Source organism: Coregonus lavaretus (genome assembly GCF_964263955.1).
Source record: "Coregonus lavaretus genome assembly, chromosome: 15".
NCBI lineage: Eukaryota > Metazoa > Chordata > Actinopteri > Salmoniformes > Salmonidae > Coregonus > Coregonus lavaretus.
In genome coordinates, this window is record NC_140002.1 from 30,514,029 (window position 1) to 30,529,779 (window position 15,751).

Consider the following 15,751-nt stretch of genomic DNA (forward strand, 5'->3'; position numbering starts at 1 on the left):
GAAACTCAGTGCCTCTTTGCTTGACATCATGGGAAAATCAAAAGAAATCAGCCAAAACCTCAGAAAATAAATTTTGTAGACCTCCACAAGTCTGGTTCATCCTTGGGAGCAATTTCCAAATGCATGAAGATACCACGTTCATCTGTACAAACAATAGTACGCAAGTATAAACACCATGGGACCACGCAGCCGTCATACCGCTCAGGAAGGAGACGCGTTCTGTCTCCTAGAGATGAACGTACTTTGGTGCGAAAAGTGCAAATCAATCCCAGAACAACAGCAAAAGACCTTGAGAAGATGCTGGAGGAAACAGGTACAAAAGTATCAATATCCACAGTAAAACGAGTCCTATATCGACATAACCTGAAAGGCCGCTCAGCAAGGAAGAAGCCACTGCTCCAAAACCACCATAGAAAAGCCAGACTACGGCTTGCAACTGCACATGGGGACAAAGATCTTACTTTTTGGAGAAATGTCCTCTGGTCTGATTAAACAAAAATAGAACTGTTTGGCCATAATCACCATCGTTATATTTGGAGGGAAAAGGGGGTTTCTTGCAAGCCGAAGAACACCATCCCAACTGTGAAGCACTGGGGTGGCAGCATCATGCTGTGGGGTGCTTTGCTGCAGGAGGGACTGGTGCACTTCACAAAATAGATGGCATCATGAGACATCAGTCAGGAAGTTAAAGCTTGGTTGTAAATGGGTCTTCCAAATGGACAATGACCCCAAGCATACTTCCAAGGAGGCCTACAAACCTGACTCAGTTACACCAGCTCTGTCAGGAGGAATGGGCCAAAATTCACCCAACTTATTGTGGGAAGCTTGTGGAAGGCTACCCGAAACGTTTGACCCAAGTTAAACAATTTAAAGGCAATGCTACCAAATACTAATTGAGTGTATGTAAACTTCTGACCCACTGGGAATGTGATGAAAGAAATAAAAGTTGAAATAAATCACTATTATTCTGACATTTCACATTCTTAAAATAAAGTGCTGATCCTAACTGACCTAAGACAGGGAATTTTTACTAGGATTAAATGTCAGGTCACAGTTATGAAAACTTAGGACACTAAAGAGGCTTTTCTACTGATTCTGAAAAACACCAAAAGAAAGATGCCCAGGGTCCCTGCTCATCTGCGTGAACATGCCTTAGGCATGCTGCAAGGCGGCATGAGGACTGCAGATGTGGCCTGGACAATAAATTGCAATGTCCGTACTGTGAGACGCCTAAGACAGCGCTACAGGGAGACAGGATGGACAGCTGATCGTCCTCGCAGCGGCAGACCACGTGTAACAACACCTGCACAGGATCAGTACATCCGAACATCACACCTGCGTGACAGGTACAGGATGGCAACAACTGCCCGAGTTACACCAGGAGTGCACAATCCCTCCATCAGGGCTCAGACTCTCCGCAATAGGCTGAGAGAGGCTGGACTGAGGGCTTGTAGGCCTGCTGTAAGGCAGGTCCTCACCAGACATCACCGGCAACAACGTCGCCTATGGGCACAAACCCACCGTCGCTGGACCAGACAGGACTGGCAAAAAGTGCTCTTCACTGACGAGTCGCGGTTGTCTCATCAGGGGTGATGGTCGGATTCGCGTTTATCTTCGAAGGAATGAGCGTTACACACGAGGCCTGTACTCTGGAGCGGGATCGATTTGGAGGGGGAAGGTCCGTCGTGGTCTGGGGCAGTGTGTCACAGCATCATCGGACTGAGCTTGTTGTCATTGCAAGCAATCTCAACGCTGTGCGTTACAGGGAAGACATCCTCCTCACTCATGTGGTACCCTTCCTGCAGGCTCATTCTGACATGACCCTCCAGCATGACAATGCCACCAGCCATACTGCTTGTTCTGTGCATGATTTCCTGCAAGACAGGAATGTCAGTGTTCTGCCATGGCCAACGAAGAGCCCGGATCTCAATCCCATTGAGCACGTCTGGGACCTGTTGGATCGGAGGGTGCGGGCTACGGCCATACACCCCAAAAATGTCTGGGAACTTGCAGGTGCCTTGGTGGAAGAGTGGGGTAACATCTCACAGCAAGAACTGGCAAATCTGGTGCAGTCCATGAGGAGGAGATGCACTGCAGTACTTAATGCAGCTGGTGGCCACACCAGATACTGACTGTTACTTTTGATTTTGACCCCCCCTTTGTTCAGGGACACATTATTCCATTTATGTTAGTCACATGTCTGTCGAACTTGTTCAGTTTATGTCTCAGTTGTTGAATCTTATGTTCATACAAATATTTACACGTTAAGTTTGCTGAAAATAAACGCAGTTAACAGTGGGAGGACGTTTCTTTTTTTGCTGAGTTTATATACACACAAAACTGTGCCAATATAATCAAATTTGTTTTTATTGAGGATATACATTTGTTTTTTATTCAAGTTGGTTCCAATTGTACTGAGCCTTTGCTCTGCAGACACTGAACAAAAAAAATAGGAGGCTAATTCATCACTTAACATAAGGGGATGAGACAGGGAAATTACACAATGATTAGAAACAAAAGAGATTAAAATAAGTAAATGGATAGTCTAGAAGAAGTCCATGTCATCAGGTGCATCCAGGTCACGGTATTCAATGATGTTGCGTGGATCTCCCCGAGACATTCTGAAGGAAACAGCCAGGATGCAGATCGGAGAGGCACAGCATAGAAATCGGAATGAGTGAGAGAAAAATTAAACAGAGGTTTCTAAACACAAGACTGTCATTAGCAGAAAAGGAAAGCTTTAATTTGTTATTTTACCCTTATTTTACCTTGCAAATTGACTGAACACATTCTCATTTACATCAACGACCTGGGGAATAGTTACAGGGGAGAGGAGAGGGGATGAATGAGCCAATTGGAAGCTGGGGATGATTAGGTGGCCATGATGGTATGAGGGCCAGATTGGGAATTTAGCCAGGACACTGGGGTGAACACCCCTACTCTTACTATAAGTGCCATGGGATCTTTAGGTGACCACAGAGTTAGGACACCCGAAAAACATCCCATCCGAAAGATGGCACCCTACACAGGGCAATGTCCCCAATCACTGCCCTGGGGAATTCAGATGGAGTTTTTTTTAGACCAGAGGAAAGAGTGCCTCCTACTGGCCCTCCAACACCACTTCCAGCAGCATCTGGTCTCCCATCCTGGAACTGACTAGGACCAACCCTGCTAAGCTTCAGAGGTAAGCCAGCAGTGGGATGCAGGGTGGTATGCCGCTGGCCGAAGCTAGTGGTGCTGTATTCGTCCATAACTGACCATGGTCTCACCTGTTGTTGCGGGGTTTACCAGGGTAGCCGCCACCCTGTCCACGGAAGTTGTCATAGTTACCCCGACCTCCCCCGTACTGGTTTGGTGGGTAAGGAGGTCCACCTTGGGAAGAGAAAGGTACAGTGTGTGTGTCATGTCAGAACAGAATACCTGAGAGCTGCAACCAAATTAATTACATAGTTGTTGTAACATTTTGTACAAATGTCTCAGGATAAGTGATGATGTAAAAAGGGCATAATAAATCAATGTGATTGATAATATGATAGGAGATGATGAGGCAGAGGCTCACCTCCGTAACCCATGACAGGAGGACGAGGCTGGCCGGGACCAAAGCCCATGAGGCCCTGGGGAGGGAAGGGCATGCCTGGAGAGAGAACTCCTACAGAGAGAGACAATGACCGAAAGTCAGTGGAAAAATAATACACACTAAGATTCAATGATACAGCATCACCTACATCTAAACTATTCTAGAAACATTTGCTCCCCGGGGGCCTGTTCAGGAGGATGTAACGTTACAGAACGTTCAAATACAAAATGTATGGTGTAGAACAAATATGATTGTCAGCGACAACAGGGAATCGTGTCAGCTCTATTCATTCTTTGTGCAACGTGTCCCTCACCTTGTCCTGGCCCGGGCGGAGGAGGGGGCTTCATCTCTGGGAGGGAAGGTCGCTTGGCATCCATGAGAAAGTTGTTGAAAAACACCACCTCCTTTTTCACCTCGTCAATTTTGTCCCCATGTTTGTTCAGGATGTGCTTGCGCACAAACTCTGGGCCCTGGCCAGGCAGAGGGAATGAATTAATTCACATTTTAATCTGCACCACACCTTGGCAAGGGAGATAAAGACCAGTACATGCTTTGGATATACAATATTTCTGTTAGCCATATTTACTTCCATCCTCATACAGACACACCTTGAACTTCTTGCCACTAAGGGGGCAGAGCCACTTGTCCTTGCCCAGCTCCTGGGTGTTGGCCAACACAAACTTCTCCACCTCGTGCTCCGGGTCCTTCCGGCCCATCTTGCCTGCCTCCTCCTCTGATAGCTTCTCCTTCACACTGAACAGGGGGCTCAGCCTCTCCTCAAATGTCTTCTGCCACTCCAACACTGGGTGCATGACAGGGGAGGGGGCGACAGTCAGTCAATAGTGTGTCAGTGTATGATGCAGCCATCTCAAATGTGTGCCCAGCCAGTGTTGAATATACAGTAGTGAGCTGCTCACCTTCCCCGTGTGTGATGCGGTTGGGAGGGATTGGCCCACGCACATGGATCATGCCACAGCGGTTGGGCATCTCATCCTCACTGGGGTACTCGCAGTTGTTGTAGTAGTCAATGGAATGGACAACACGCAGGTAGAAGAGAAGACGGTCCAACACCTGGGAAGAGATGAAGGAAATCAAGTCAAGATAATTTACTTTTTCCATTTTACCATTTCACTACTTTAGCTTCAGACAAAACCCAAACAGTTCACTGCCTAAAAAGAATGTAAAGTTGCTGTGTATCCGAGTGTGTGCCAAGGCAGATGGACGGACCTTGACCAGTGTATCATCCCTCTCCACAGTGATCTCGGCTGGGTTCCCCTCCTTGCTGCCATCCTCTGCATCAGCTCCACCCATACTGCCCAGTAGCTCCTCCTCCTCAGCGCTCACCTCCTCTATCAGGTAGTCAGTGATGTTCTTCAGGATGGGGTTCTGAGCCGCCACCTGATACAACCACACAGTACAGTATTAAAACATCCAAGTTCATGATACATACAGTGCCTTGCAAAAGTATTCACCCCCCTTGATGTTTTTCCTATTTTGTTGCATTAAAACCTCAATGGATTTTTATTTGGATTTAATGTAATGGACATACACAATAGTCAAAATTGGTGAAGTGAAATGAAAAATTACTTGTTTCAAAAAATTCTACAAAATAAATAATGGGAAAGTGGTGCATGCATATGTATTCACCCCCTTTGCTATGAAGCCCCTAAATAAGATCTGGTGCAACCAATTACCTTCAGAAGTCACATAATTAGTTAGATTGCACACAGGTGGACTTAATTTAAGTGTCACATGATCTGTCACATGATTTCAGTATATATACACCTGTTCTGAAAGGCCCCAGAGACTGCAACACCACTAAGCAAGGGGCACCACCAAACAAGCAGCACCATGAAGACCAAGGAGCTCTCCAAACAGGTCAGGGACAAAGTTGTGGACAAGTACAGATGAGGGTTGGGTTATAAAAAAATATCCCAAACTTTGAACATCCCACGGAGCACCATTAAATCCATTATTAAAAAATGGAAAGAATATGGCACAACAACAAACCTGCTAAGAGAGGGCCGCCCACCAAAACTCACAGACCAGGCAAGGAGGGCATTAATCAGAGAGGCAACAAGGAGACCAAAGATAACCCTGAAGGTGCTGCAAAGCTCCACAGCGGAGATTGGAGTATCTGTCCATAGGACCACTTTAAGCCGTACACTCCACAGAGCTGGGCTTTACGGAAGAGTGGACAGAAAAAAGCCATTGCTTAAAGAAAAAATTAAGCAAACACGTTTGGTGTTCACCAAAAGGCATGTGGGAGACTCCCCAAACATATGGAAGAAGGTACTCTGGTCAGTTGAGACTAAAATTGAGCTTTTTGGCCATCAAGGAAAATGCTACGTCTGGCGCAAACCCAACACCTCTCATCACCCCGAGAACACCATCCCCACAGTGAAGCATGGTGGTGGAAGCATCATGCTGTGGGGATGTTTTTGCATCGGCAGGGACTGGGAAACTGGTCAGAATTTAAGGAATGATGGATGGCGCTAAATACAGGGAAATTCTTGAGGGAAACCTGTTTCAGTCTTCCAGAGATTTGAGACTGGGACAGAGGTTCACCTTCCAGCAGGACAATGACCCTAAGCATACTGCTAAAGCAACACTTGAGGGGAAACATTTAAATGCCTTGGAATGGCCTAGTCAAAGCCCAGACCTCAATCCAATTGAGATTGCTGTACACCAGCGGAACCCATCCAACTTGAAGGAGCTGGAGAAGTTTTGCCTTGAAGAACGGCCATAAATCCCAGTGGCTAGATGTGCTAAGCTTATAGAGACATACCCCAAGAGACTTGCAGCTGTAATTGCTGCAAAAGGTGGCTCTACAAAGTATTGTGAATAGTTTTGCACGCTCAAGTTCAGTTTGTCTTATTTCTTGTTTGTTCACAATAAAATATATTTTGCATCTTCAAAGTGGAAGGCATGTTGTGTAAATCAAATGATACAAACCCCCCAAAATATCCATTTTAATTCCAGGTTGTAAGGCAACAAAATAGGAAAAATGCCAAGGGGGGTGAATACTTTCGCAAGCCACTGTATTGCAAAAACACCAAATTGCTTTCAGTGTGTGTTGTACCTCCACAGCATCTCCCCGGGCCTTTTGGCTCCACAGCCTGCCTCTGCCGTCCAGGGAGTGGATGAGTTTGGCTGACAGTTTGATGTCATTGCGCAGCACCTGTTTGTGCTGAGTGATGCCGTTGATGTTGCGGACCCTCCGGGCCAGGTCTCTGTTCACCCCCGGGGCCAGCTCACAGTCACGCAGCTACACACAGCCGAGAGGACACATACAGGGTCAGAGCACACTCACTAACCAGCTGTGACTCAAGTGCAACATCTTGCTCATCATCGGGTTACAGTTCCAGAACTACCTAATATTGTAGTCTTGATTACAAAGGTTGTTAAACTCACTCTGATGTTCTGGAGGTTCCAGCAGGTCTCCTTGATGTTGACACTACGGTCAAATGTCACCCAGCAGCGTCGGAAGAACCTGACACATTAGATGGAGAGGTGGTTAGAGGTCTACATACATGAGGTGAATGACAGAAGTCACATTTTCACCCGTCCACTAAAGTACATTAGCAGCAAAGAGGGTCCAGCTGTGGATATGGTCACGTGGAAGTGGAACTAACCTGCGCTCTGGTTGGGGATCAGACAAGCACACTCGCATGAACCCAGGATATCTCCGACATAGCTGAGGGAGGCAAAAACAGCAGGTTAGTTCTTCCTCCTGGATGCCTCCAGTCATTGTGTGTGTGGGTAACAGCTGTATCTGAGAGTCCCTTGTATCAATGTAACTTCAGAGTAGTGTCATTCTGACAGTCCATAGTGTTCAGTATGTTTGTACAGTCAAATTGCTTGAACTCACAGCTATGATCTCAGCCTTGGAGATGGTGGGGGCGATGCTCCTCATGAATAAAGAGCAGGTCCTGTGGAGAGGCCTGGGTCTCAGGGGCTGGTCCTCCTTAGGTTTCTTCTCCTCTTCCTTCTCCCTCTCTCTCGCCATTTCCTTTGGTTTCTCCTCTTTGCTTTTCTTTCCGTCAGCTACACAATTTGAGTGGAGCAGAGAAGTTATTACCTGAGATTGTCAAAAATATATTTGAATACTAGAATTTGTGAAAACAGTGACCCCAACGCAGTCCCATCATCGCTCACCTTCACCCTCTTCTTCCTCCTCTTCATCCTTGTCCTCCCCTTCCTCCTTTTCCTCACCCTCATCCTTTTCCTCACCCTCATCCTCCCTCTCGGCAGGTTTATCAGAGGAATGATGGGAGTTGGAGTCAGAGTCAGAGTCACTCTCAGAGGCACTGGCCTCATCTTCACTGTCTCCACTGTGCTTCCGCTTCCTCTTCTTACTCAGCTAACACACGGGAAGGAAAATAGGTTGTGGTGAAGGTCAATAGATCCATCACTGATCCAAATCAATTAGCCCAAATCCTAACTTGAAAACTGTGTGTGTACACTCAAGCTTTTGTGCAAATTTCCCACTGTAATCAATGAAAGATTACACAAACTTTCACGCAGATCTCAAGTTAGGATTCGGCCCATTAAGAGCAGAAAGACAGAATAAGACACATGGATGCTAGACACTAACCTTCTTAGGCTCAGGGACAACTTCTTTGCTTTTCGCCTCTTTTTCTCCTTTCTCTTCTCCCTCACTCCCTTCTTCTGCTGCCTCACCACCACCGTTTGCACCCTTCTCCGTGCTGCAGGCATCACTCTCCCCCTGTGGCAGAGTTCGATTACATCAACAAGCATTTTGCTACATCCGCAATAACATCTGCTAAATATGTGTATGTGACCAATAAAATGTGATTTAAAATTTGATGACTTCTTGTTCGAGGGGGAAGAGTAGAGCAGGGCAAATAAAAGTGGTTACGACAAGACAACATACATTCTCCTCTTTGTCGGCTGGGGGTTTGCGGTCATTGTCCAGATTCTTATCCTTGGGCTCCTCTTTTTTGGGGGGTTCAGTTCCCGGACCAACAGCTGCCACCCTTTCAGCTCTCTCTCTCTCCTCTTCCTCCTCAGACGGCAACTCCAAGATGCGCAGGTCATGATCTGTCCCTCCCTCCATCTTTATCACCGCTGAAGGACAGAGGAAAGGGGTTAGGACAGTGGTCACCAACCGGTCGATCGTGATCGACTGGTCGATCTCCAAGGCAGAGAGCAAATCAAGTGCACCTATAGGCCTACTGATGGCCAATCAGATAGCTCAGATCAGTGTCTGCAGTTTCCTCAAGCATAAACTGTAAAAAGAAGCCTCAATCGAACAGCAAAGTTGATACTGTGAGATTTAAATACCATGACTAAAGAGTGTCAATGAATACAGCAAAGAGCTGCTGTTATGAGAAAGTTCATACCTAAGTTATTATTCAGCACTTCACTGTCAACACTTTGTTCAACACTTTTATAAGCCATTAAAACCTGCGTCTCCCTACTTCCACTCACACTACAACCAACCCTGCAGCTGCAATGCATGAGTAGCAAATTGTATAGATAAGCTTGTGTTATTATTAGCGGCTTGTCTTTTTTCATATCGAGAAATATTAAACTTTCTCTGGTCATAGGAGTAACAACATGAATTGGTGCATGAGGCAGAAATAATGCAGTGCGACTCGAGTTTCGCCATCAGCAGGAATAATGTGTGCCCTTTTTAGTCAGTCTCAGTGGGGGGACGGTGAGACAGCCTCTCTGCTGCCCTCTCCCTCCCTCCCCTTAGACTGACCATCAGACGCAGGCCATCAGTCCAGTAAAATTTTAAAAAGCAAATTATGCTCACTCAGGTGTGCCTCAAGTAATACAACAAATTATATATTACCAGTGTGATCATATACCTCAAATTTTGAAATATAATTTCAAAATTGTCTGAGAAGAACATTGTACAAACCTCATTGCTAAATAACTGTTTTTAATAGGTTAATGTTGCATAGTCTTACGTTTTATAAGTCATGTTACAAAATTCTGAGTGGTAGATCTCGGCTTGCATTTTGACTCGGAAAGTGATATCGAATCAGAAAAGGTTGGTGACCACTGGGTTAGGATATAGAACCTGTTGAGGTAAGTAAACCCACCAACAAATACTAACACTTCACTCATCCTGACACTCCTCGAAACTAAGGTTGACATCAAAATACTCTGCAAGAGAGATGAATGAAGCCATTAGAGACGTCTCCCACAGCCACCCACCTCCAACCATTCCCACTACTCTACCTGCATCCAAGACCTTCATGATGGCCTGGGCCTTCTCCATGTCTAGGGAGACAGTGTCGAACCAGCCGTTCTCCATCAGGAACATGTAGACATTCAGCCGGTTCTGCAAGGCACTGTGGGCCTCAGCCTTCCGCCGGCCCGCCTCATCCGGGTGGTACTTGGATCTGAACCTGAGTTCACACCAATGTCCCCAAAAGAGCACGGGAGAGAGAGACAGGGGCAGGGATGGAGGGGAGGAGAGAAGAATGTTAGAGAATGCCCTTGTATGCGTGGCCAGGCCAAATAAACTGGCCTACAGCACTGAACTGGGACCAATATACTTCAATTCGATACCCAAACAGTAAATCACATAAAAATTAAAAATAAACACTGAGGACAACTGTTTTTTCTGAACATTCCTGTATCCTGCAATGCCTTATTAGGGGGGAACACAGCATGTCCATAAATTAAATGCAACTACACTATATACTCAAAAGTATGTGGACACCCCTTCAAATTAGTGGATTTGGCTATTTCAGCCACACCCATTGCTGACAGGTGTATAAAATTGAGCACACAGCCATGCAATCTCCATAGACAAACATTGGCAGTAGAATGGCCTTACTGAAGAGCTCAGTGACTTTCAACATGGCACCATCATAGCATGCCACCTTTCCAACAAGGCAGTTTATCAAATTTCTGCCCTGCTAGAGATCCCCCGGTCAACTGTAAGTGCTGTTATTGTGAAGTGGAAACGTCTAGGAGCAACAACAGCTCAGCCGTGAAGTGGTAGGCCACACACGCTCACAGAACAGGACCGCCGAGTGCTGAAGAGCGTAGTACGTAAAAACCGTCTGTCCTCGGTTGCAATACTCACTACAGTTCCAAACTGCCTCTGGAAGCAACGTCAGCACAAGAACGATTCGTCGGGAGCTTCATGAAATGGGTTTCCATGGCCGAGCAGCTGCACACAAGCCTAAGATCACCATGCGCAATGCCAAGCGTCGGCTGGAGTGGTGTAAAGCTCACCGCCATTGGACTCTGGAGCAGTGGAAACGCGTTCTCTGGAGTGATGAGTCACGCTTCACCATCTGGTAGTCCGACGGACAAATCTGAGTTTGGCGGATGCCAGGAGAACGCTACCTGCCACAATGGATAGTGCCAACTGTAAAGTTTGGTGGAGGAGGAATAATGGTCTGGGGCTGTTTTTCATGGTTCGGGCTAGGCCCTTAGTTCCAGTTAAGGGAAATCTTAACGCTACAGCATACAATGACATTCTAGACAATTCTGTGCTTCCAACTTTGAAATTGTTTGTCGAGATTGGTGTGGAAGAACTTCACTGTCCTGCACAGAGCCCTGACCTCAACCCCATCGAACACCTTTGGGATGAGTTGGAACGCAGACTGCGAGCCAGGCCTAATTCCCCAACATCAGTGCCCGACCTTATTAATGCTTGTGGCTGAATGGAAGCTAGTCCCCCGCAGCAATGTTGCAACATCTAGTGGAAAGCCTTCCCAGAAGAGTGGAGGCTGTTATAGCAGCTAAGGGGGAGAACCAACTCCATATTAATGCCCATGATTTTGGAATGAGATGTTCGACGAGCAGGTGTCCACATACTTTTGGTCATGTAGTGTATCTAGGTCCACTCAAGTGACTGCCATATGAAGAAACACTTTTGTTCTGCACCTGGAAATGCTCTGGGGTCTCTGGGGTTTGAGGTGCTACTGTAGATTCTTCACAAAGTTTGCATGGTGTTATGTTTGTGTGTGAGTATAGCCGTTTGTGAAACATATCAGGATGCTTTAGGTCAACTCACCAAAAATAACTCACAAAGGCAAAATGGACACAGATATTAAAATAAAAGAACATAACACAGTTCAGAATTTTACAGTTCAGAAGAGCAAATTTGCCATGGTGTGGACAAAATTTACCTTTTTTTCTCCCAGTCTAACAACACATATATACTGAGAGGGGTCTCTTCTGTAAAAATGTGCTCCACTTCACCCCCCTACTGTGTTTGTGTGCGCACACAATTTCGTTTTCGGTTTTGGGATTCGATTTGATCCAAATATAAAAACAAAATGGGGGAAAAAAAGCATCACATACTAAAGAAAATAAAATATATTTCCATGCGCGCAAGTGGTTTATTTGTCTGTCTAGCTAGTATCCCTGGTACTGTACGTCTAAGAGCAACTGCATTGTGCGCAGTGCGAGCCCTAGCTGTCTAACAACGATTCCTGCGAGGAGTTCCAGTTTTTTTCATCTTCAAAAACCTTGTTGTGAAGGGCGGGGGGAGGAGTGGAAGGGAAGAAGGTTTGGTTAAGAAAACAAAAAAAGAGCATTGACATTGTATCATGATCCCTGGACACACCTGTGAAAAGTGTGATAAGCAAAACCGACAGTCATACTCTTAAGAACTGTGTCAACCAACAATCCACTCACTTAAGAGCCAAATCTCTATCCTATACGGTTTACTAGCTAGGCTATTTACTGACCTCTCTATTCGTGATGGTAACCGCCCATAGTATTAACCGATTATTCTTATCTAAAGGTGGCATGGTATTCATGATAAGCCTGCCCAAAATACCAAGTATTTTCTTAACACTTTCAATAATAGATCAAAATCGTTATAGATAAAAATTTATTTAAAAAAAAATGTTCCAGATGTTTTAAATACACCCATTTAACTATACCCCTTTTTAGTTAGACACCCAACTAAAAGTATTGTATGTCTATATATCGCAGCCTGTCAAATATAGGCCTAACATAATCCACAAACTACACTGTCTTTACCCAGCCATTAACGAACGGCTCCGATCTCAACTATAGCGTCAGATCCATTTGACTGACAATTTCTGTGAATAGAAAGGTTGTCAGTGTTGCCAACCTAATTCACAGCAAACTGATCATTAATAAGAATAATAGAGCAGCAAAGGCTATGATAATCGTACCACTCTTCATCTTTGTGAGCAAGGAAGAAGTCCTGCATCTGCTGCCGTCGGAAGTCTATCTTGTACTCATTATAACGTTTGACTGCCTCGGTCTCATCCACAGAGTCATCCAGGGACAGAAGGAACTCCTTAAAGCTCTTTATCACTGGAGGCGGCAGGCCCAGATCCATATCATGGATGTTTCCTAGCCTAGAAGACAAATGACAGGGTTAAAAAAAGAGTGTGAGATAACCAGTTACTTAGAAACGTTGACTACCTAAGGGCAAGCTAATCTATTGGGTGGAACAGTCACAGCTCCAGTCAGGGACATGGTGCCGTTGGTTTGTCATCTACTTTCCACAGATGACAAAGACAGCTTCTCTGCATGAACAGGTTGGTTGTGCCCAGTCTACTCTCCTCACCTTGCCTGGATGGGGATACCATGGTGAGGCTGCATGAGGTGAAGGTCAGGGTGGCCCCAAGGCTGTGGAGGGGCATAGCTGGGGCCTCCGCCACCACCGTAGCCCAAGTCATACCCACCATGGTAGGGATCTCCTCCATGGTCATCCCTGTTCAAAACAGAGGGAAGATTAGCTCAAACATTTTAGACTTGAAGACAGTGATGTAGGTTGTGTAGATTAATTTGATTCTCACCAATCTCTCCTCATGCGTTTCTGTTGGGGACTCATGTCGTGCCTGGGTGGGGAGAACCTCTCCCTGCGACCTCTCTCGTAGTCCCGATACTCCCCCCGGCTACGCCGCTCCCTGCCCCTGTCCCACTCCCTGGCAGATGGGCGCCAGTAAACGGAAAGAGCAAAAAGATACATGTGAAACACCATGCATGCATAACATGGATTGGAAATGTTGCTTCCCATGTTACTAGTGTGCCATTAATTATCTCGTTTTATACACAGTCCCTCTTCCTCACCTGTCATTCCAGTCATCCCTACGCCTTTCCTCTCTCTCTCGGGAGCGGTCATAGTTGTCGCTCCTCTCACGACGGAACTTGTCTCTCCTTCTGCGATCATATTCATCATCACTGTCCGCCATCGCCCTAAATTTTAAGTCAGTGGACAAATGAGCATAAATAAACAGTCAAATGATAAGTGGTAGGTAGCTATTGAGGCAGCAAACAAATGAAATCGAACAAGTTATACAGGGCCTTAGTAATCAAGCTAATATAATCATAATTTGTTAAATTCCAACTTAACACCAACATTATTTTGTCCTTAGCCTAATGTGTGTAGCAAAGCAGTTGCCTCCTGATTGATCTCTGCTACTGGGAGTCACATGACCAGTTAGCGAACCCATAGCATTTCAAGTAGCTAACTAGCTGTTTAGGTAGCTAACGTTAACTAGCTAGGGTTTGCGCCGCGTTAGCTAGCTTGAATATCTGTTTTTCAAAGTAGGTTAAGTGAAGCTAGCCACTTCTTTCTCAATGGTAGCTAGCTGTAGTTTAATTAGGTACTTCCAATTTACTGCTAGTTTAGTTTACATTTTCATAGTAGTAAGCTAAAGTTAGCTTAGCTAGCGTCCCCATCGCTGTAATTTAGCTAGCTATCTAACTAGCCGTTAGTTTGAAGTTGCTAGTTAGTACCGGTAGACGCAAACAAAGCAAGGTCGGTGCTGTTACTAGGCCGTTGTATTTTGCCGTTGTATTTTACGTGCTACAAAACATAATATGCTGTTACTTTCTTTACATAACATCAGCTTTAGTATACATCCCGTGACAGCATGAAATTAAACTTTATAGGAGGTAGATTACCTGTTAATAAATCACTTTCTTTTAGCAATCCTGCGTGGTCTCTTCCTGGCGCCGCTGTTAGACAGGAAACAAATTTCCCGGATGTTGACTGACACGGAAGTTGGATTATACATTCAAAATGCATATTTAGTAAAGTACATAGCCAAGCGCACAGGTTTAAGAAAAAGGAATAAATAAAACATATAATAATAAAAAAACTTTTACAAACGTTACAGAGTTCTTATATACATTTAATTATACATATCATATATCAGGTTGTATGTTTCAGAGGCAGAATATGAGTTTCTGGGCATGTTTGTTTTTAACAAATCTTAATGATTGCACAAAAATATGAATCATAAAGGGGTAGTCTTCAAAAATATACACTGAACAAAAATAAAACGCAACATGTAAAGTGTTGGTCCCATGTTACATGAGCTTAAATAAAAAATACCAGAAATGTTCCATAAGCACAAAATGATTATTTCTCACACATTTGTTCACATCCCTGTTAGTGAGCATTTCTCCTTTGCCAAGATAAACCATCCACCTGACAGGTGTGGCATATCAAGAAGCTGATTAAATGGCATGATCATTACACAGGTGCACCTTGTGCTGGGGACAATAAAAGGCCACTCTAAAATGTGCATTTATGTCACACAACGCAATGCCACAAATGTCTCAAGTTTTGAGGGAGTGTGCAATTGGCATGCTGACCACAGGAATGTCCACCGGAGCTATTGCCAGAAAAGTGAATGTTTATTTCTCTACCATAAGCTTCCTCCAACATAATTTTAGAGAATTTGGCAGTACCTCCAACTGGCCTCACAACTGCAGACCAAGTGTATGGCGTTGTGTGATGCTGATTTCAACATTGTGAACAAATCAAATGAAATCAAATGTTATTTGTCACATACATGTGTTTAGCAGATGTTATTGCGGGTGTAGCGAAATGCTTGTGCTTCTAGCTCCGACAGTGCAGTAATATCTAACAAGTAATATCTAACAGAGTGCCCCTTGGTGGCAGTGGAGTTATGGTATGGGCAGCATGCAGTAATATCTAACAAGTAATATCTAACAGAGTGCCCCATGGTGGCAGTGGAGTTATGGTATGGGCAGGCATAATCTACGGACAACGAACACAATTGCATTTTATCGATGGCAATTTGAATGCACAAAAATACCGTGACGAGATCCTGAGGTCCATTGTGAGGCCAATTTTTCTTAAGGTATCTGTGACCAACAGATGCATATCTGTATTCCCGGTCATGTGAAGTCCATAGATTAGGGCCTAATGAATTTATT

At 45.0% G+C, this 15,751-nt stretch overlaps 1 protein-coding gene across 1 annotated transcript; it reads right to left on the reverse strand.

The window, feature by feature from the left end:
* Window positions 1-2,349: 2,349 nt before the first annotated feature.
* LOC311142718 (serrate RNA effector molecule homolog) lies at window positions 2,350-14,540 on the reverse strand. The gene is made up of 20 exons (XM_084178376.1): window positions 14,468-14,540; window positions 13,631-13,756; window positions 13,357-13,500; window positions 13,125-13,271; window positions 12,724-12,912; window positions 9,794-9,963; window positions 8,475-8,668; window positions 8,175-8,306; window positions 7,736-7,940; window positions 7,449-7,624; window positions 7,213-7,274; window positions 6,992-7,070; window positions 6,660-6,845; window positions 4,805-4,975; window positions 4,495-4,648; window positions 4,186-4,379; window positions 3,891-4,047; window positions 3,560-3,649; window positions 3,270-3,372; window positions 2,350-2,621 (listed from the first exon to the last, which is right to left on the reverse strand). The coding sequence occupies exons 2-20, from the start codon at window positions 13,750-13,752 to the stop codon at window positions 2,546-2,548; spliced, it is 2,751 nt and encodes a 916-aa protein (XP_084034502.1). The 5' UTR covers window positions 13,753-13,756; window positions 14,468-14,540; the 3' UTR covers window positions 2,350-2,545.
* Window positions 14,541-15,751: the final 1,211 nt, after the last annotated feature.